The 22670-nt window shown below is 37.0% G+C and overlaps 1 protein-coding gene and 1 pseudogene across 4 annotated transcripts in view; both read left to right on the top strand.

Moving 5' to 3' along the window:
• Cacul1 (CDK2 associated cullin domain 1) overlaps window positions 1–22670 on the top strand; it is a 60865-nt gene that overhangs the window by 28160 nt on the left and 10035 nt on the right. For 2 of the 4 annotated variants that reach the window (XM_031390866.1, XM_031390865.1), the window contains exons 4-6: window positions 12198–12293; window positions 14711–14813; window positions 20520–20609. In XM_031390866.1, coding sequence (XP_031246726.1) covers window positions 12198–12293; window positions 14711–14813; window positions 20520–20609 — 289 coding nt within the window. The remainder of the gene's footprint in view (window positions 1–12197; window positions 12294–14710; window positions 14814–20519; window positions 20610–22670) is intronic. The other 2 variants (XM_031390869.1, XM_031390868.1) reach the window with 1 other exon arrangement.
• LOC116104420 lies at window positions 13424–13570 on the top strand (annotated as a pseudogene).

Below are 22670 nucleotides of genomic sequence, written 5' to 3'. Positions count from 1 at the left end.
TGGGAGAGGGGAAAAGCTGAACAAGGTAGACCAGATTCAGATGGCAGGAACCACTGCCAGGAATTGCATCTCAGAGCATCAGTGTTAGAAGCATAAAAAATGGATTGGAGTGGGAATGAGGAGGTATGGGAAAGTGCTGTTGGTGGTAGACTAACAGGTCCTCTACAATTCCAGAATTTAAAAAATGAAACTCTGAAAGGGGATGTCTTTAAATTGGTATTGAAACCCATGTATTAAAACTGATATGGGTTGGGAAAGATGGCTCAGTTATTAAGAACACTTGTTGCTCTTGTAGAAGACTCGGGTTCAGTTTTCAGCAGCTCCATGGTAGCTTACGACATCTGTAACTTTAGTTCCAGGGGTTCTGATGCTGCCTCTGACAGGTCTGAGCATCAGGCTTGCAAGTGGTACACATGCACACATGCAGGCAAAACACTCACACACAAAAAATGCACACATGCATACATGCAGGCAAAACACTCACACAAAAAAACAAACCAAAACTTGATCTAAATTTGTGTGAATAATTTACTGGGACCCTTAAACTTTCCCCCAGAAATAACAGTGTGTGGTCTCAGACCTTACTGAGGCCCTATCATAATGCCTTCAAAATTTACCAAGATCTGAGTAAAATAAGATATACACTTGGCCCTAGTCTTAGGGTCAAAACCATGGACCAGTTGGTAATAAAAAGGAGAAAGGCTGGCCATAGTGGTGCATGCCTTTAATCCCAGCACGCAGGAAGCAGAAGCAGGTAAATCCCTGTGACTTAAAGTTTAAGGCTGGCCTTGTCTAATAGTGAGTTCCAGGCTATCCAAAGCTTCATAGCTATAGAACCCAGACAGAGATCAAAATTTTTGTGCTCTTTAGAGGTAGGGAAACAGACAGTGTTTTATGTTAGATTTGACAAATATTTATGCTATGTATGCTAGGCCTTGGTATGCAGTGCCTAGATGCTAGGGTTACAGAAAAATTAAATTCTTTAGCAGCTTTTATGAAAAAGGCATAATAATCATTTTAATATTCTCAAATGTGAAGAGTGACTGGGTAGGAAAATAAACTTAGTTCCAAGTCCTGGCTAATTTTCTCTACTGTGAAAAATTTTCAAATATATCTGTGCTACTTTCTATCTCCATAATTTAAGCTGCATTGGTAGATGCTTGACTAGACAATAAAGGAAGATATCTTGTATCTTGACTTCATACTTTGCCCTGCTCCATTTTGATTTTCAGACTTTCTATACCACCTTTTCTTTACTCTCTGATTTCATTCCCTCCAGAGCAAGGCAGTAAGTAGCCTTTGATGAGGGGTTCAAGGCTCCAATCTCTCCATGAGAACTATACAGCAGTATTTTGCTTTTAAGTTTAGATGGATTGCACCTTTACATATTCAGATCTTTTTCCAATCTGTTTTTTTTTTTTTTTTTTTTTTTTTTTTCCAGTAGCTCCTCTTTCCTACCAAGGAAGCATTCTGCTGGTCTGCTAGTGTTGGCTCCACTTTGAATCCTCTCTCTTGGCTGACTTTAATGTTTATGTTGCCACTGTTATGCTAACTATTGTGCATGTTGGTGTGTTTACCCATCAGGATGCCATCTTTTGAACAATGTGTACTTTTGAGAATAGCAATGCGAGTGACTCATGGCATTGCTCATGCTGGCAGTGTCTTCCAGTCTATTATGGCCTTGATTTAGGACTTGAGGTGAATGTGCCAGTTGTAGTGCTGCTGACTTTGTTCCCAGTTCCCAGTTCCTTCTGCAGATATATTAGAGTTGTATTCACTCACTACTTTGAAGTTAGGCCACACCAAGTGACTTACTTTGGCATGTGAGTTGTGACTGAAAGTAGTGTCCACAAATGTAGTGAGTACTTAATGTTGGCTCTGCAGTTCCTTTGTTGCTGCATCCTTGCCTTGGTGTTCCCAGTGGCAAAGGTTCCTCCTTTTTTTTTTAAATTTTTTATTGGTTATTTTATTTATTTACATTTCGGAGTTATCTCCCTTCTCAGTTCTCCTCTGCAAACCCCCCATCCCATCCCCCTCCCCTCTGCTTTTATGAGGGTGCTCTACCACCCATCCACCTACTCCTGCCTCACTGCCCTAGTATTCCCCTATGCTGGGGCATCGATCCTTCAGAGGACCAAGGGCCTCCCTCCCATTGCCAGATAAAGCAATCCTCTGCTACATAGCAGCTGGAGCCATGGGTCCCTTCATTTGTACTCTTTGGTTGGTGGTTTAGTCCTTGGGAGCTTGGGGGCAGGAGGGTCTAGCTGGTTGACCAGCTTATGAAAGTAGTGTCCTTTCTTGTGGAGTTGCAAACGCCTTCAGCTGCAAAGGTTCCTCTTAACTCTGGTCCTAAGTAAGGATAATGTGGGTCAAACTCAGCATAGATATACAACATGAATGAGCAAGAAAGCTGTATTTTATCCCCCACCCCACCCCCCGTGTGTGTATGTGATGCAGAATACATTGGAACAGTCATAAAGCACTTTTCCCTAAGCATTTGGTTGAACTGTTGTGTATCTTCACTTTAGCCACCTGAACATTGTGGCTTTTGATGCAATCCACTGACCACTTTCAATAGTTTGGAACTTTACTAAGTTATTTAAGCAGACTGTTTCCAGGGAAAGATAATTTTCTGTTCAGATCCTGGTAAGGAGCAACCAAAACCAGCAAGGGATCTGGGGAATGAAACATGTTTCCATCCTTAAATCTCTAAACAGCAGTTTAGAGAGGTGTTTGTTAGCTGTTTTAATTAAAAGGAAGTTAATTGGGTACACTTAAATATTTTAATAACATTAATGCTTTCGATATGTTTAAGCTAAATACATCTTGGGTTTATAGTTACTATAGTTGACAAACCAATCAATAATGAAATTAGTTGGAACTAAGCTATAGCTAGTCTCTTTTACTTAATTTTATTCAGTCTGTACAAACATCGACTTATATAAAAGCCTTCTTGTCCAACTACAAGTAAAGGGCCAGCCATGTTTTGGTGGGTGTTAAGATCTGGGCAGGTGTTGCATTGTTATTTGCCCAGTGGGTGGCAGTGCAATCCAACTGGTTGCTTGCAGTTGTCTTGGCAAAAATTTAAAAAAAAAAATGAAAAAATAAAGGCCTTAAATTTTAAATCTGTTGACATCCATAGTGTATCTTAAAACAAACAGATGAACAAATAACCTCTTTACTTACCCCAATATACTTCTCTTCTAGCTAGACTGAAGATTTTAAGTAATAAAATTATTAGACTGAAGAAATGGTTAAAAGCTCTTGAGCAGGACTAGAATTTGAGCTTACCACTTACATTGGGCAGCAGCTCACAGCAGCTTGTAACTCCAGCTCTAAGAGTTTCTGTTGTACTGTTCTGGACTCCATGGATACCCATGCACATGAGGTTTCAGTCTCAGTCAGTCAGTCTGTCTGTCTGTCTGTCTCTCTCTCTTTCTTTCTTTCCTCCTTTCTTTCTTTCTTTCTTTCTTTATTTCTTTCTTTCTTTCTTTCTCTCTTTCTCTCTCTTTCTTTCTCTCTCTCACTCACACACACACACACACACACACACACACACACACACACACACACACACTCGCTCTCCCTCCCTCCCTTCCTTAAAAGAAAATTGCCTGGTTATCTTTCTTCCTAGATCTCAAGCAAAATAGATATCATTACCATTAGTAATTCTTTAACTTGTAAATTCACTGAAGGCTTTTCAGTGAAGCAGTTGCTATCACAAAGTTGTTCTTATAGAACAATTTGCCAGTGAGACAATCTGACCCATAGCAATTACCACAAGTGCTCATTCAGATAGTGTTCATCATCAGCTTTTGAGGGTAGAAACTTCTCCTTAACCTGTTCCATCACAGGCTTAGCTTGATCTTAGGTCCTCAGACAGATTCAGAAGTGACATTTTGTCAGTTGCTAGAAAGCACTTAACCTGCAACACAGTTGAGATTTTTGAAGCATCTACTTGTTTCAGTTGAGACAAATCCTGAACTTGGAAAGACAAGCAGATACTACCTACATTTGCTTATTATCAGAATGTGTAGAGTATATTTGTGTAGATTGTATTTTTTTAAGATTTATTTATTTTATATAAGTGAGTATACTGTCACTTTCTTCAGACACACCAGAAGAGGGCATCAGATCCCATTACGGATGGTTATGAGCCACCATGTGGTTGCTGGAAACTGAACTCTGGACCTCTGGAAGAGCAGTCAGTGTTCTTAACCTCTGAGACATCTCTCCAGCCCTAGATTGTATTTTTTACTTAATATTTTAAGATTTATTATTTTTTCAAAGTTAATGTGTATGTGTTGTATCTGTGGAAATATGTGTATGTATGTGTGTATTGGTATCCTTAGAGGCCAGATAATGTTGGATTCCCTAGAGCTGGAGTTACTGACATTTGTGAGCCATACCATATGGGCGCTATATATCAATCAAAGTTTGGGTCTTCTGCAAGAATATATGCCCCTTTCTTTTGAGTGATCTCTTTTTCTCCCATAGATCATAGATTATATTACTTTTTAAGGTTTGTTTTGAGATAGTTTCAAAAGATAGGGGAAATTTCCTTTAAAAAATAAATTCTTATGGACTGGAACTATGGTTCAGCTGTTCAGAATGCTTGCTGCTCTTCAGAGGACCTAGCATTGCCAGTCTTTGGAATTCAGTTCACCGGATGTGCTTGCTAGAGTAACTCTGGGGGCCCTTAAACTTGTTCAAGACTCTGCTAAATAACAGCTTTCTACTGTGTATTATTTCCCCTGTAATTTTGTTGACATTTGCAGTGATGATGCAAGCAGTGGTGGGTCAAATTGTACATGTGTGAATTAGAAAATAAAACAACCAATCTCACTTAGGAATGTCCTATATAGTAGAGTATCATTGACACATGTTGTAATCCTACCGCTGGGGAGGCAGAGGAGGGTCCATGCAAATTTCAGGCCAATCTGGTCTATATAATATGATACAATCTTCAAAAGGAACTGTAAAAATTACTCACTTTATTGAATTGTGACATTGGGGTACTAAAATACTCTGTATTAAAAGGTATGTATTTTAAGAACTTCTGTACTTGTACAATGTCTGAATGTACTTATTCAGTCCCCATACTATAATAGTTTAAAAGATAGAAGGCAGGTTTATGAGAAGGTTTGTTCTCAAGAAGGTGACTACAAAGAATGCCACTTTCCACATCTCCTTTGTGTTTTTAATATTCATAGTAGCTGTGGTGGTTTGAATAAGAATGGCCCCTATATGCTCCTATATTTGAATGCTTAGGTATACACTAAACTACAGTCTGAATGTTGAGAAAACTACCCTTCTCTATGGAACAGTTAAACAGACTAAATAAGAGACCTAGGTACTTGAAATGAGTCAGCAGTTAGATCTGTGTAAATCATTGTTTTCCTCTGACCAGTGTGCAGTGGTAGCAAATAAAATAATGTGGATTAAGGATTCATTCAAAATAGAAGATAAATCAGATTTCATACAGCATTTAATGTACCCATTGGTAGTTTCATGTGTTTGAATTCTCATTGCAACAAATTTTCAAGGAATTGCCATTTGCTAATGAAAATGAAAGAATATTAATTGTGGCATGAAAACACACACCTTCTCCCCATCCCCATTTACAAATTTCTGATATTAAATTTTCTTTCTTTGGGCTAGAGAAATGGCCTAGCAGTTAAAAATACTGACTACTCTTCCAGAGGTCTTACTGACTACTCTTCCAGAGGTCCTGAGTTCAGTTCCCAGCAACCACATGGTGGCTCACAACCATCTGTAATGTGATCTGATGTTCTCTTCTCATGTGTGAAGACAGCTACAGTATACTCACATACATAAAATAAATGAATCATAAAAAACATTTTTTCTTTCTTGACTTCAAAACATACAACAGTTGATTAAGTATTGAAGCAGATGGAAGAATCTAGCTATGTTCTATGTTGTAAGAGATTTGTTAAAATGTCAAAATAATTACTAAAGTTACTTAAATAAATTTGGATTTGTTTTGGAAGATTATTTTTCCTGAAAGTATGTTCAGATATAATGACTTTATTATTGTCATGTTAGGACAAATTAATATGCATTTTAAATATGTAAATTGTCAAAAGTTTCCATTTTATTTAGAATATAGAAATATATATTATATATTATATATAATTATTGGGGTAAGGAGAAAGTACTTTTCATGCCACAACAAATATTCTTTTGCAAATGGCAAATACAAGGAATGACAATTATGCTTCAGACCGTGTTCTAGGACTAAAGCACTAAATGCCGATATCACTTAGAATATGATTGTCAACTTTTTATACATTGAATGTTCAGATGTTCAGTTATATTTTTAAGAAAACGTTTAATGAAAATTATTCAACTTTATTCTCTCCCTGAAAGCCAGAATTTTAAACGTGTACTGTATCCTGTGAACATAATGCGATAGACCTTTTTTCAAAGATAAGTCTTAACTTTTAAACTTAACTTGTTTTACCATAACAATATACCAACTTCCTAAAACACATTAAAGAGTAAAGGGTTATATAATATAATGGTACATACTGTAACAAAGCCTTAGGATGTTGCTGATTGGATAATTTTATCAGAAATGCTCTTTTTTATTTATCAAAAAACTCTACATCCATACTGACTTTATTGCAAAACATGTTCCCTTTTTTGTTTGTTTGTTTATTGTATAGCAAAGAAGGTCAACCCTGGAGTAAAAATGTTTTCAACTGCTTATAATATGAAGCCGTTGGGTGGTTTCAGGAACACTGAGCCTTCCTCTTTACAGTAATGCACAATGAAGTAGAAGTGATTTGACTGCAGCAGAAGAGACTAAACTCATGGCAGAATAGCAGTTCATAGGTTCGATAGTAGCAAATATGTAAGAAATATGTATGCTGGTATACTTTTGAAGACCTTAGTGATGGGAAAAAGGAATATCTTGAATAGCCTTTGCTATTTGACCTACCTGTGCTCTGAGGCTTTTGTATTATGCAGTTCTTCTGGTTGTTGTCCTTCTTAACTCTGCTACCTGATGCCTGAAATAGCTCAGAGGTTAACTTGCTCTTTAGAGCTTCTACCAAAACACCAAGAAGAGTCTCATTCTTCTTGGTGAGCTCTTTTAGCTTCCTTCAAAATGGCTCCATTCCCCCTTTTGCTGTACAAACATCCTGCTTTGTCTGTTCTTGACACCATACAATTCACAACCCATGGTTTTATGTCTCTTGAAAACTGAAGAACTTGTTCTCTGGACTCTTCTCATGTGTGAAGCCCATTCCCTCTAGTCTGCAATGCCTGTGAAGCTCATTGTGCCTAATGTGGACTGCTTCTGCACACCCTCCATGTTTGTACAAATGAATATTTCCTGTCTTTCATTTCCTAGTTGGGTAATACCCAAGGGTACTAATAGGTGCTGAACATTTTATTTGTGGGCTTTAACTTTTCACAGATTCTTAATCAGCATATGGCAAACTCAATTTGCCCAGCTTTGAGCTTGGCAATAGAATTGATTTTGTTGGGAATTAGTATGTCTAAACACCATTGCTAACCAAGTCACTCATCTTAAAAATGTCTATAATTTGGCTTTAGGGATTGGATATGATTTGGTGAGTAGTAGTATAATGTTTACTAAATACACCTTGCTGTCTGAGCTCTAGATGGTTAAGAGATGGAGTGTCCCCTGTTGATAAAGTCTAGTTTTATTCAGCTTTGTACTTGTTGCCCAGGCTGTTGTCAGTTTCCTTGGGAGTACAGGTGTTCTTCGTTGTACCTTTACTAATTCCAGATAGAAAAATATTTGCTGTAACCCACATAAAATTAAAGGCTTTTTGGAGCCTTCAGGCCTTCATGTGTATTTGTGCATCTGCATGAGTGTATGTGCTTTATATGGGTACAGGACCCTATGGCAGCAAGAAGACAGCATCAGATCCCTGTGAACTGTCATGTGTGAGCTGGAAACCAATCCTGGGTGCTCTTAACTACCGAGCCATCTCTTCAGCCCCATCTTCAGTTATTTTAAATAGTGCAAATGGTTCCTGAGGCCAAAACGTTTAAGATGCAATAGAATAAAACTTGTTCCAAGATAGATAACAGATTGATACTCACATTTGTATAAAGAGCTATTAGACTCTTATTTCTATAAGCAATGTATTTCAGAAGGATAGAAAATAATTAAGTGGTGGTTTCAGAGAGTGGGAAGTTAATGTAAAACACTAAACCCATTTGAACTGACTAAAATTTTAAACTAAAGGAGGAGGGGGCTAAGGCTATGGCTGTGGGTTCTATCCAAAGCTCTTGCACTACTTCCCCTAAAAATTGCAAGAAGTTTAGAATAATTTTTTTCCTGCAGCTTGTTTCTTCCTGTTTGATATGATGGATTTTTTTCCAATTAATGTTCAAACCAAATAATATCATTTTGGAATAGTGGAACTCAACTAGGCATCGTTTTTTCCCAGTGGGGACCAGAGTTTATTGGATGTAAGTTTTAAAGAGGAACAGTTTGATTAGGATTTTCAAAGTGACATTTATTTCTAGTTTCCTGGAATAGATGGAGTTTATTTTCTCAGACTGTCATAATTTATAGTCTTGCCATTTCAAAGGTTTTGAGTAAGTGCTGCATGAAATGTGGAAGTAAAAAAGTTAAGTGTTCTGACATTTGATTTAGCACAAAAAGTACTTTTTAATACTCCTAACCTTTGAGGCTTGGGGACTTTGTAAAGGAGTAAGGAGTTCAATTGTATTTATTCTCTCTGCTGTTAAATGTGCCTTTTGATCAGTGTTCATGTTTTTTAACACTTAGACGAAGTGTTCTTTCATGAAAATGAAAAAGTATTTTAATGTAACAGCTTTTCAGATTTTTTCTTACATATTGTAGAATTTACTTCTTTGAGTGCTGAATATCATTTCCTGAGTTCTTTGAAGCTGCGTTGAGGAAGATGGTCTGTTCATTAAGGGTAGTTAGGCTTGCCTCTAATGCAAGCCATTTCCTCCAAGTTCTCTGGTTGATGAAGATTACTTTTTAAAATATGAACAGAGTTTTCTATGTGTTAGGCACATGGCTGCTATGCATCCTTACTCATATAGGTTTTTACAGTATATGACTTTTTCAAAGCGGTTCCAGATTTTCTCTGATTTTTGGCACATCCTCAGAAATAACGTAGTGTGAGTATTGCTCCTTAGTGTGGAAATTGAAATTCAAAGTGATGAATTAGTTACTCAGTACCATAGAACCTTGTTAATACTAAAGTAGAAATTTAGACTTAAACAGTGCTAGGTTAGATTTAGATGTTGTAAAGTTTAGATTTCTAATGACCCTTCCTTTGAAAAATATACCTCTCCCTGTCTCCTGTATTCTAGGATTCTGATTAGATTGGAGAAGAGCAGGTAAGGTACAGATTCTTGCCTCAGGAGCTTGCAGTTAGTAACAGATTACTCAGTAGGAGCAGTAAGTGCTTTGTTCCACTAAAGGGCCATGGAACTCGGATGTTTTGAGAAAGTGACAAATCTTGAGCAAGTTTGGTGAGGGGTGGGGAGAGAGATGTTTGAGCAGACAAAACACTGATTCTACTTGGGACTGGCTAGTTGGTCCATGTGCTGAGCTGAGCTGTGTATAAGAAGATATAACCTGTGGAATCAGAGAAATAGACAATGTGCCCTAAATTGAGAGGTCTGAACTTAAGAAAAAGATGGCAGTGGGAATTTCAGAATACTAAGAAGGGACAGATTAACTTCAGTTGCCAGAATCTGATTGAGTCTTAGTGCTTATTAGCTTGGGATCACATTCAATATTTCTGAGCTGTTTCCCTCTTATGTATGATAGAGACAGCCTTTATTCCACAGGAAGTTAGGAGGACTAGGAAAAGAAATGGAACGATTAAATACCAGACCTTTAAGTACTCTGTAATGAAAGATGAAGTAGAGATAGTTCCCAACATATATTCCAAGCTCCTAGGTAGAAGTCAAAGCATTGAGGTGACTCCTTTAGAGTATTAGAAGAACATTCAACATTTATCAAATAGCTTAAGACACAGCTTCTATAATTTCACTTATTTTATGCGTATATCTCTCTATGCATGTGGGTGGACGGGTGCCTGGAGAGGCCAGTAGAGGGCTGGGATCCTTGGTTCTGGAATTATAGGTTGTGAGCAGCTTGATAGGGGTTCTGGGATCCAAACTCAGGTCTTTTGGGAGAACAGCAAGCACTCTTAACCACTGAGCTATTTCTCTAGCCCCCTAATTTCATGTGGTTGAACTTGGTACTTAGGAGTCTTAGTGTGGCAGAACTTGAAAGCATGATGTTGTCTTTAAAGTCTGGTTGTCAGGTGATGAAGTTTCCAAAAGACAGACCTTATGTGGAATGTGATTTGTTTTTGTATTTTATACCTTCCCATTCCCCAACACCTTGGCTCAGGAATTTTTAGTTGAATGTATATATCTTATCATTTGCTAATATTTTAATCTTAAATTTAACATTTAAAATTTTAATTTAAGTAATTTAATTATAATTTGCTAATATTTTAAACTTTAAATTTAATTAATAATTTTAATCTGTTTTATTTAGGCTTCTTTAATGTTAAATTAAAGAATAAAATAAAATAGAACATGGATAAAGTTTTGTAAAACATAACATCTTATGGTACTACAACAAAAATACCATAGACTGGGCAGTTTAAGTTATTTCTTATAGTGGTTTGGAAGCTGAGGTTTCCAGATTGTCTTAGTCAGGGTTTCTATTCCTGCACAAACATCATGACCAAGAAACAAGTTGGGGAGTAAAGGGTTTATTCAGCTTATTCCACATTGCTGTTGATCACCAAAGGAAGTCAGGACTGGAGCTCAAGCAGGTGAGGAAGCAGGAGCTGATGCAGAGGCCATGGAGAGGTGTTACTTACAGGCTTGCTTCCCCTTGCTTGCTCAGCCTGCTCTCTTATAGAACCCAAGACTTCCAGCCCAGGGATGGCACCACCCACATGGGGCCCTATCCCTTATCACTAATTGAGAAAATGCCCCACAGCTGGATCTCATGGAGGCACTTCCCCAGCTGAAGCTCCCTTCTCTGTGATAACTCCAGCCTGTGTCAAGTTGACACACACAACCAGTCAGTACACAGATTGAGGTGAAGACTCCTCCTGGATTGCAGATGAAACATTCTCACCAAAGCCCCTCTCCCTGCTACATTGTGATAGCAAAGATGTAGAAACCCTTTGTTGTCTCTTAAAGGGCATGGTCTTATAGGATGAGGGCCAGGCCCTATGACTTCATGGAATTTTAGTTATTTCCTTACTTCAGATATAGCTGTACTGGGAGACAAGACATGTTCAGTTAACATGATGTAAATATGGAGAGGTTCCTTACTGACTTTGTGACTTAGTATTTTGTTTGTAGGAGTGAGTGAAGTTAGGTGTGCATTATACTGTACTTCAGTTTAGACCTGCAGGTATGTGTGAGTCATTTGAGTCCTTATTTCTCTCTCTCTTACTTTTTTTTTTTGAAACTGTTTCTCTGTATAGCCCTGGCTGTCCTGGAACTCACTCTGTAGACCAGGCTGGCCTCAAACTTAGATATCTGCCTGCCTCTGCCTCCCAAGTGCTGAGATTAAAGGCATGTGCCACCACTGCTCAGCTAGAGTCCTTACTTCTCTTGTTGACAGTTAACTAGTAAAATTTAATAAAATGTATTAGCCACTCTAATAGTGTCTTAAAAGATTGGTTTATTTTATTTTATACATGTCAGTGCTTTCCTTCATTGTATGTTTGTACACCACATGGTACAGTGCTTGTAGAGGCCAGAAGATAGTATTTGATTCCCTAGAACCAAAGGTTCAGGTGGTTGTAAGCTTCCATGTGGGTGTTTTGTAAGAGCAGCCAGCATGCTTAACTGCTTGGCATCAAGCCTGTTTTACTTGCTTGAATTCTTTCCTCCCTAATTTCAGGTCCTAATATAGTTTGATTCCTTTAGGAAGTATCTCTAATTCAGTGGTGATTTATTAAAATCATACTTTTTAGCTAATATGTTAAAGCCATACAGTTTTTAAAAGTGATTAAAATGAAGTGTTATATAAATAGATTTTGGAGCAAAAAAATCTGAACTGACTTTATAAGTACCTCTCCCATTTTAGGTTCTTTCTGGTTTGTATTGTTGGTGTTGAAGAAGGACTTTCAACTAGTTTCCCAGACTACTTATATTGATATTCTTTCTTACAGGCCAGCCCTCCAGACCTCTATATTGAAAGATTTAATATAGCTCTGGGACAGTATATGGGAGCATTGCAGAGCATCGTGCCTCTTTTCATATATATGGTAAGTTAGACCTCTGTCTCCCTTTCCCAAACCATGTAAGGTTGTGTTCTGTTTCCATTTACTATATTTATAATTTCTGTTCCCATTCCTGAGTCAGATTACAGATGGGTATGTTTATGAATATGGAGTCTAATTGGAGGTGAGAAAGCTAGAAGGGCATTTCTTCTCTATCCCTCCTGCAATTTTCTTTTATTAAATTTGTTCTTTAATAGTTTCATACATGTATATAGCACATTCTGCTTGTGCTTTTCTCTAACCCTCTCTTCCTCTGTGCTATCCCCACCCCCAGTATTCCCACAGGTCCCATTCCTACGTACTTGCTGAGAGGAGACCTTTAAATCCTGTCAGGAAGGAGAGTATTCGATGATGAAAGCTTGAAACACCTTTGTTCAGAAAAATACCCAAAACAAAAGTAGATGAAGGGAACATTGTAGAAAATTTGTAAAACACTAGACACAGGTTTATTGTCTTTGATAATTAACTTTTGTGGATTAATTAGAAAAAAGTCAGCAATAATATGTTTTTATCTGGTATGAATTAGATAGTTCACAGACTATATATAGCATAAAAAAGGAAAAATATATCACACCATTGTTAAATATAACTTAAAATTACTTTTAAATTACTTTTTAAAAAGTGCTTGGGAATACTTTTGATGAATCTGTAAAAGAAACACACCTATAATTCAGAGTAGAAATGAATTGATAAAATTACCTTGACTCATTTTATGTATAAAATTTCTCACTCATAGATATAAACACTAAGTGTATATATACATATATGTGTATGTGTATATGTATATACATACACACATGCATACATACATTTATCCAATAGCAGAACATTGGAAATATTTGTACTGTCAGCAGTTGGGGGTTGTTTTAACAATTTATGGAAAACAAGAAAATACATAGTTAATACAATGGCATGTTTCTATGTTTTTGTGGAAAAAAGTCTCCTAGATCCTAACATTGGGGTAAAAATGTCAGGTACCAAGGTACAAGCTGTATGTACTCAACGAGGAGAGGAATGATTCCCACGCAAAGAGTACCATGTCATTTTCTCTATAGAATGGGACCTATAAAGCTAAACCATTGCAGTGATGTGACTCTTTGGAAAAAAAAAAAAAAAAACTTACCTGACGGAGGTACCATAATCACGAAGGTGGTTTTCCCAGGGCGAGACTTATCCATTGCACTCTGAATGTGCTGACCACTGTGATTTCCCCAAATGCAGGTAAACTCGACTGCATAATTTGTGGTAGTGGGAGTCTCCCCGTATTAAAAAAAAAAAAAGAAAGAAAAGCTAAAATGCAGGATCAGCTCTGGAAGACTTTTGATTACATACTCATTGGCATAGCTGTAGTTTTTAACTAAGTGTGTACATCTTATTTTTAGTCCCCCCCCCCTTTTTTTAAAAAATAAAACAGAGAGGAAAATACTTCTGAACTAAGAGAGTGAGTGAAAAATGTGTTTGTTTTCATTCCCTTTGTGTTTTCTACTCTTTGTCATTGAGCTAGCATTTAAAACATGAACACATTTAATGTATTTCCTAGTATTTTCCTAGTTAGGTGGATTTTGATAAGAAAGAGAAAACTTGATTCAAAGTGACTCCAGTAAATAAGGAATGGCAGTCCATCTTGTAACAGACCTTGAGAGTGGGCACTTTCCAGGGATGTTGGCGACATGGTTTCTGTTTTATCGCTTGTTGCACACCATATAGTTATCTTTTATTAGATATAAGTGAAGAACTTTCCCTTCAATCACTGCTTGCACTCAACCTGATTAGGGTATCTGCTTCTGAGCAGAGATGGTATCTAGAATTTGGTACAGTGGCTATTACTGAAGGGCATGTATAAAGGGACTTTTCCTAATGGCTTCCACTATGAGCCTGCCCCTAAACTTTGGATGCTGAGGAGTGCCTTTCTTGAGTCTTCCAGCATTGCCTTTTGATGCTGGTGATGAGCTTTTTTTGGATTTTAAGGATTTATTTATTTATGATGCATACAGTGTTATGCCTGTGTGTATGCCTGCAGGCCAGAAGAGGGCACCAGATCTCATTATAAATAGTTATGAGCCACCATGTGATTGCTATGAATTGAACTGTGGACCTTTGGAAGAGCAGTCAGTGCTCTTAACCTCTGAGCCATCTCTCCAGCCCTGGTGATGAACTCTTAAAGGCATGGCACACAGTGTGGCTTTGTACTGTTCCCATTTTATTGTGAAGCTAATAATTGGATCTTTCAACCTCATGCCAAAAAGACCTGTGACTAGGAATGACTGTGTTTTGCTGTTTGCAGGGCTTTTTTATTTTATTAATCAGTACATTTATTCATTCTTTAAAACAGTATTTAGTTCTCCTATTCTTGGGAGTGATTACTTTCCCCTGTTGATATATAAAAACTTACTTTTTTTCAGAATAAGTTTTACATAGAAACTAAGCTTAACAGAGACTTAAAAGATGACCTTATAAAACTGTTTACGGAACATGTTGCAGAGAAGCACATTTACAGCCTAATGCGTAAGTATACTTTTACTTTTTATCGGGGGTGAGACAGCACTAGTCATGGTCTCCTTTTTCCTTTCTCCCTTCCTTTTCCAGCTCACTCTTACTCTTTCCTTTCATCTGAGAACCTGTCTGTCTCTAAATGCCTAATATTGACATCTTTAGAGCCAGAGAGCAGGAAGTTGTTAAGTCTACCTCAGTCTAGAGACAGACACAATTGAAACTGGCTTAATAGTCACCCACTATTCTGGACCACTTAGGGTCATTTATTGGACAGCGTCTTGTACTTGGCGTGTTCTGTGTTACCATTTCTTCCCTGAGCAAGAATATGATTAGGTGGGTCACATGTCACCAGTGAATTCTTAAAGAGCACTGGGTGTCTGTGAAGTTGAGCACAGGCTCTCTCTGGTTTCTACTGTTAAGTCTAGTGTGGCTGCTAGTCACCAAGTTAGCAAGTTGGTAGCTTCCTGTGGATTAGCATCTGTAAAATATTTCTGATGGTTGTTTAGATAGCTAATTAAGATCCAGGTTCCAAGCTCAGTCAGTCTTTCCCAGTCCTGGCTAACAGTAGGTGGCATCATTTCCTCCTTAAAGGAGTTTCCCTCTCCCGAGTGCATTCCAGGCAAACCATCACTAGTCACTCAGCACCTTCAGAAGCTTATGTTTTGGTCAGTATTCAGCAAGGCATTCTTTAGTATTGTGTAACTAATATAGATTGTAGTTTTTTAGTTGTGATTAGTTGCTGCTGCACAGAAGTTTTACTGAAATTTACAAAGAAATTGTTTTAAAGCTTGATCACCAGCTCTTGTTTTCACTTTTGCTTTTAAATGAAAACAAGGATTTATATACTGGGCCAGTTCACTTTTGCAAGGCACAATTTTCACACAATAATGTAGATTCAGTTGACATCATACTCCCAGAGAGTCCAAAGTCTAAAATAGGAGAACCATAAGCTTAGATTATAGCATATATTATTTTTAAGACTGGTCAGATACTTATATAAGATTTTTGTACATTAATTCTGAGATATTCCACTTGTTTTGGTTTTTGAGAGAGGGTCTTGCTCTATAACCCAGGCTGGCATGGAAGTTTAAGAAGTCCTCCTGCCTGAGCCTCCCAAGTGCTAGGTGGTAGAGGTGTACTTTTGTACCAGCTTCTAGCCATTGGTTACTAGCATTCTAGCATTGAATACTAATATTGCTTTTAGGTTCTTAAAGCACATTTTCTTCTTCATTAAAATTCCATAGAGAAATGCTACATCTGTAGAAATATGTATTTCCTTTCTAAATATGTCTTTATACTGCTAATAATTTGGAAGTCAACTTTATTGGACACATGGGAAGAATTTTGAAGAGAATATTGTACTTAGATTGGGTAAGAGTACTTTCTAGTCTGGTTTTCTCATGAAATTGATATTTAAAGGCAGATATATTCTTTTCCCAGCAAATGGAGAAGACCCTTAAGTTTTTACAAGTTGGATAAAACTAAACTTATTAGATATTTATTGAACAGTTAATAGGTATTACTGTGTCCACTTAGGGTGGAGGACACAGAGTAACTGCTAGTCACCTTGGTTTGGGTCCCAGGAGAGGAAGCCCTATAAATATTTTAACAGTTGCACAGGTGATCATCACAAGGATTTTTAAGTTGATAATACACACAGTTTACATGTAGCAGGGCCTGTTCTAGATTCTTTTAACAAGTATTTAAAATATTACATTTTCTGACACTGTAGGATAGGTGGTCATTACTATAGAAATTGAGTCAGAGAGATTAAAAATAAAGTCCAGGGGGCTGGAGAGATGGCTCAGTGGTTAAGAGTACTGACTGCTCTGCCAGAGGTCCTGTGTTCAAATCCCAGCAACCACATGGAGGCTCACGACCACCTGTAATGGGTTCCAGTGCACTCTTCTAGTGTGTCTGATGACAACTGCAGTGTACTTATTTATAATAATAAATAAATCTTAATAAAATAAAATAAAGTCCAAACATTAGTGACTCAGGGTTTGTGTCTTGGCTCTAGTGGCTAAAACAAAGCAAGTAAGTGTACCCAGTCTCTGTAATGTCTAAAAGTCTGAGCATTAGTTTCCTTCCTTTGGCTTTTACACATCTGGATGTGCTGCTATTTCATTTACTGTCATTTGGAAACAGTGGCTTCAGCCAGCAGCATCTTAGTTAACTGTGTAGTCTGGAAAGGGCTTAGTGAAGCTGATGTGACCCAACCGGGGCTTTCTCTTGGTGGCTTACATGATTCAAAAAACACATTAGTGTGGTTTTTAGTTTTCTTCAACAGTGAATGTTGTGAGATTCAGAAAGTAGCAACTTGGAAACTATAAATGTCTAACCTTCTGGACTGAGAAAAAATTTCCTGCATTCTATTGGGTAAGCAATCACAGAACCTAGATCATGGACCCCCATGGGAGGTGTTTCAAACTAGTCTGGAGTCCATATCTTAAACTTAGTCAGCCAAGGCAAAATCATCTTGTGTGCCAAAACCAAATTGGATCTCAATGCCCTTGTGCTCATGAATTAATGTTTTATGAATATTAAGGTTGAGTGTCATCATTTTTGGTGAGGCTAATTTTCCCTCAGTGCTGTGCATGCTCATGTGTCCTTAGAAAATAAACTGACTTAAGGTTTTGACTAGTAACAAAATGACTTTTCCTACAAATTAGTTTTCACCTTGAATTAAACTGAAAGCATAGCTAGGAGGTTTTACATTAATTAAAGTATTGCTTGGTGTTGTATTGAGCAGATGTGACAATCAATATGTAGCAATTAAACTGGACATTTCCAGAGAAAGTATAATGTGTTGACTTTTGCAGTTAAAAACAGAGTTTACTTTGCAGAGTCAAATAACAGTACTTAAATTTTCTTAGTTTTAAACCCTTGTAGTTTGGCACTTTCTGAATTCATGTAGTTTTAGTTTTCATTTCCAGACCAAATTACTAAAAGGATCCATTGGACAATGAAGACAGTAAGATGGCCCAGTATGTCAGGTTGCTGTAGAGTAAATGGAGAGAAGTAGTTCTTGTAAGTCGTCTTCTGACCACACAAGCAGTGTGGCATTGATGCATGTTTGTACACTACATACACATATACACAATATAAATAAGTGTAATGAAAATGTGCAAGCACCAAGGAACATTTGAAACATCATAGGAGCTCAGGACCCACCAAGATACTTAAGGCTTTAATATTATAACATTAGGACTAGACATCTACCCCTAGGCTTTTAACATTCTATGATTACTGTACATCTGTGAGTGACAGGCTTGTTGAAGGACACTGCTCTTAAATACATGGCTTTTAGAAGAAACTGGTTACTAAAATGACACTTTTCTAGTACCAGTCTGTGTTTGAAGGAGGAACATGTACAGGGGTTGTAGGGAGTGCAGATCTTACAGCCTCTTCTGCCATTATCTAGCTCTGTGATTTTTAGATAGGTGTGTGTGTGTGTGTGTGTGTGTGTGTGTGTGTGTGTGTGTGTGTGTGTGTGTGTGTGTGTGTATAGTGTAGTGTAGTGGGTGCTGCTCATCTAGTTTGCAAACAAATATGACAAAGATTAGCCCTTACTGGGTTCAGTAACCACCACTACCACCACCACCACCACCACCACTACTCCACCTCCACACACACACCCATTGCATCCTCAGCAAGTTCCAGTTCCTTAGGGGAAAAGAAGCTGGAAAATCCTTTAAATTTAAATACTTATGGTTTCAAGAAGAAGGGATGTTAGCAAATTATTAAAATACCTTGTCAATTCTTAATAATCCTTTCTTTACAAGTTGGAGGTTTTATTTTGCTTTTTTGAGATACGGAGTCTCTTGTAGCTCAGGCTGGCCCAAAACTCTTAAAGATAACCTTGAATTTATGATCTTCCTTTCACCTTCCTGGTTTATGTGTTGCTGAGAATCAAACCAAGGACATTGTACATGATAAGTAGGTAGGAAAACACTACCAAACTGAACTACCTCCCAGCTTCTAGTAATACTTATTCTTGAATATAATTATTTACAGTTAGTTCATTCCAAATTGTTTATACCCATTTCATAAGTCACATGTGTCTTTAAAATTTTTCTTCATAGCTGTCAGGTTGACCTAGAAATTATGGAAGGGGCTTTTGACAGAGATTAGGTTTTAGCCATAGTTTGAGTATGTAGTTAAGCATGAAGGCCTCAGGCATTGGTCAGAAAAATAGGAAAAAGTGAGCACTTACATTTGGGGTTCATGCTGAATACCTAAGGCTTCCAGGATATAGAAATTCATTTAGAAATTCAGTTTTTAAACATATTTTATAGTATCATGATTTGTAAGTTTCTATTTATCATTAAAATTTGTCACTCAAAATTAAATTCATTATCTGTGGATGATGAGATGGGAAGAGTAAACAAAGCAGCCTATGACCTTCGTTAGTAAATCTCATGGAAGCTCCTGTGTCTGAAGTCACCAAATCCTTGAAGGAAGTAGATACTTCCATTTGAGAAAGACATGGATAAAGGAAAATAGTTAACTACAAGTCTGGTTTATATAAACTCCACTATTTAGTTTTCTTCTTTCTTTTTGTCCCTTTCCCCTTTTGGTTTGAATAGTAAGATAGTGGGTGTTTTGTTTTGTTTTGTCTTTTGCCTTTTTTTTTTGTTTGTTTGTTTAATCTTAGAGATTAGAAATTAACTATTTTAGGGCAGTAGCACTTGCTCTGTTTAATAAATAGTTATTAGTATCTGTTAATGATATAATCTAGACATGTTATTGAACTAATTGTTTTAAAAATGAAGGAAATGTAGTAGGTAATATAAAAAAGGAAGATAACTCTTTGTTCACAGTCAAAAGTCAGGGTTAGCTTCGTTGTTGCCACAGTTAGAAAAGGTGAATTGTCATCTTCTCTGGCCTTTTATGTAGGAAGGGTTTTTTTGTAAGAAGATGGAGCTATGGCATTTGCAAAAGTAGGCTTTGGTACAATTAATAAAATTGCTGTTGGTTGAGTATCCCTAATCTGCAAATCCAGAATGCTCAGAAATCTATAATCACTTTGTTTTTGAGTGGGAGGGGGTCCAGTATGTAGTTATGACTGACCTCTAACTCAGAGAGATCTGCCTGCTTCTGCCTCCTGAGGGCCAGGATTAAAGGCATATACTACCATTTCCAGCTGAAATCTGTAGTTCTTTGAGCATGACAGAAATTGGAGTATTTCAGATTTGCTGCATTTAGGGATGCTCACGACTTGTGATCCAAGCATTTTAAACAAGAGTGATTTGAAGAAAGAAGAGTCAGGTGTCGTTTTCTTCCCATTTTAGACACGTTGCTACTTCATGAGTGCCCTAGAGCTGTTGCTTTAGAAGGCTTCACTTTTCTCAGACTCCTCTCTTTTTACTGCTTTGCTTATTTCTGCTACAGCAAACTAGTGCAGACTCTTGTTTTATTGAGTGCTGTGCTGAAGGCTTGTGTAATCTTTTGTGCTCTCACTCTGTCTTGTGCTGCTCTTCTCTTGTGGTATTTACTCATTCAGTCTTAGAAATACTAATAGAACTTTTACTGTTAGCAAGTGTTACATGCTTTTTTCTTTTATTTTTTCTTTTATTTTTTTTCATTTGTGTTTATTTTTTTCTTTTTTTCCTCTTCTGATATTTTTCCCTTTTTCTTCTTTTTTCTTTTTTCTTTTTTCTTTTTTTTTTTTTTTTTTTTTTTTTTTTTTTTACCTGTTTTTTCTTCTTATTCCAGCTTTACTTTTAGAAGCCCAGTCAACACCATTTCAGGTCACACCTTCAACTATGGCAAATATTGTGAAAGGCCTGTACACTCTCAGACCAGGTAAACACCTGTCATTTCTGTTGGGATTGGGCTTGTGTTTCTATTTATTACAGCCTTATCCAAGAGGGCAGTTGTCTTTACATGCTTCTTGAGGCTAAATTACAATTGGGATTACCGTACAGATATCCTAGAACTCAAATCAAAGTGAAATGTTGGTTTAGGACTCACTTGGAACTATTTTCTACCAGTAAAAAGCAGCTGCTTTTGGTTTTGTAGCACCTTGAGAGAGATCCACAAAATAATTGGCTGGATACATTTACTGGGTGTGGTGGTACCACACAAGTACCATCATTTGTGATGCCGAGGCAGTAGTGTAGTGAGTCTAAGGCCAGCCTCAATACTGCATATGTAGACTGTTGCTGAACAAAGCAAGAAAATGAATCTTGTGTTTGGTCTTAGTTTTGTCTTTGTTGTTATGCAGTTTCTCCTTCATTTCACACTATAAATATGCATAGGAATATACACTCAAATTACATTTTCTGGTCCATTACATACTGGCAAGGGATCTAAAACAGTTGATAAAGGGAACATACATACACAGTACTTTTACTTACAAGCAAGACCTGTAAATGACCTTAGTGTGCCTATTTCATAGTAAACTTATGGTTAGATGCAAAGAAATCCAAAGAGCCCTGTAGTTGTTTTCCTGTTATCTAGCCATTTACAACATGCTCATAGGAGAAGTTATAGAAATCTCAGGGCAAAACATTGTTCTACAGTCAGTTAACACAAAGGATGCATTTTTTAAAAAACAAAAAAGACAAGACCAGAAAACAAGAAAAACCCAGTCAACCCAAAACAGAAATTGCTGTTCTGTGAAATTTTGATATCTAGACATTCAAAGACATAAAATGTTAATGAAGTATGTTCACCAATAGTAATACTAATGATCAACATTCTTACTTGTAGTTACCACTTGAACTTGATTATTTTAATGAACTCATAACTGATGGTAATTAATTTAAAAGACACTTTAAAATTTGGCTTGCTAAAAATAAGAACCAAGTAAAACTGGTATTAAGGAAATAGATTCAAGAAATAGTCTCTTTCTGAGACCACTATAAAAGAATCAGTGACATGACATGTAGAGTGTTCACGGTTATGTAACTTTGGCTTTGGTCTTAAGCTCTATTCTTTGTTACTTTTAACAAATCATTTGTATAAAATAATTGTATAAAGTTACAAAATATTTTATTATATGTTCTAGTAAGCTGGCATTTTTCTTCTAGTTTTTCTAATATTTGAATTTCACTTTTATAGTGTTATTAAAATGCCTCATGAACATTTCTTATAGGTTACAAATGATGTTTTTCTTTTATATTGGAAATCTTCCCAGTGTAATATGACAAAATCTGCCTTCTAAGGATGCAGGTTTATTAGCCATGGCCTTTTACGCATGCAGCAAAATTGCAGAATAAAGCTATTATCACTGGGTAGAAGAAAAATGTAGGTGCCTGTTTATTTGAATGCTATTTTATCCAGGCTGGGCTCTTGTAATAGGATTTATACTCCTTGGGAAGAAAATTCTGTGTTTGAGAATTATTCTTTTCAAAAGGTGAATTTATCACAGACTAACCTGCTGCCCTATGTGTTTTCAGAGATGTTATTAAACATGTTTTGACATTTCCATGTCTTGGCAGTACCCATTATGTTCCTGGTCTAGTAAAATTCTAGGCACTTGACAGATAAAGGTTGGCATATTTCAAAGCTGAATTTTAAATGTAGAAGTATCTTATGTCACTGGTGTCCTCGATAATGTTAGCCTTTCTGTGCCACAGTTGAGTCACCTTGGGTGGTTTCCAAGCTTAGATTCCTGCCCCAACCCACTGGCAATTTGGAGGACTTAGCATTAATGCTAAGTTTTCAACAGTTTTTAGAAACTCAACTAGAACCAGCTTTAGCCATCTTACCCTGGTCTTTTCAGCTACTGTACACACTTTTATTTCTTTTTCTTTTTCTTTTTTATTGGTTTTCCAAGACAGGGTTTCTCTGTGCCCTGGCTGTCCTGGAACTCACTCTATAGACCAGGCTGGCCTCGAACTCAGAAATCTGCCTGCCTCT

This window comes from Mastomys coucha, unplaced genomic scaffold (genome assembly GCF_008632895.1).
Source record: "Mastomys coucha isolate ucsf_1 unplaced genomic scaffold, UCSF_Mcou_1 pScaffold21, whole genome shotgun sequence".
Lineage (NCBI taxonomy): Eukaryota > Metazoa > Chordata > Mammalia > Rodentia > Muridae > Mastomys > Mastomys coucha.
Note: the sequence above shows the minus strand (reverse complement) of the source record. Positions and strands in the feature narration are given on the sequence as shown.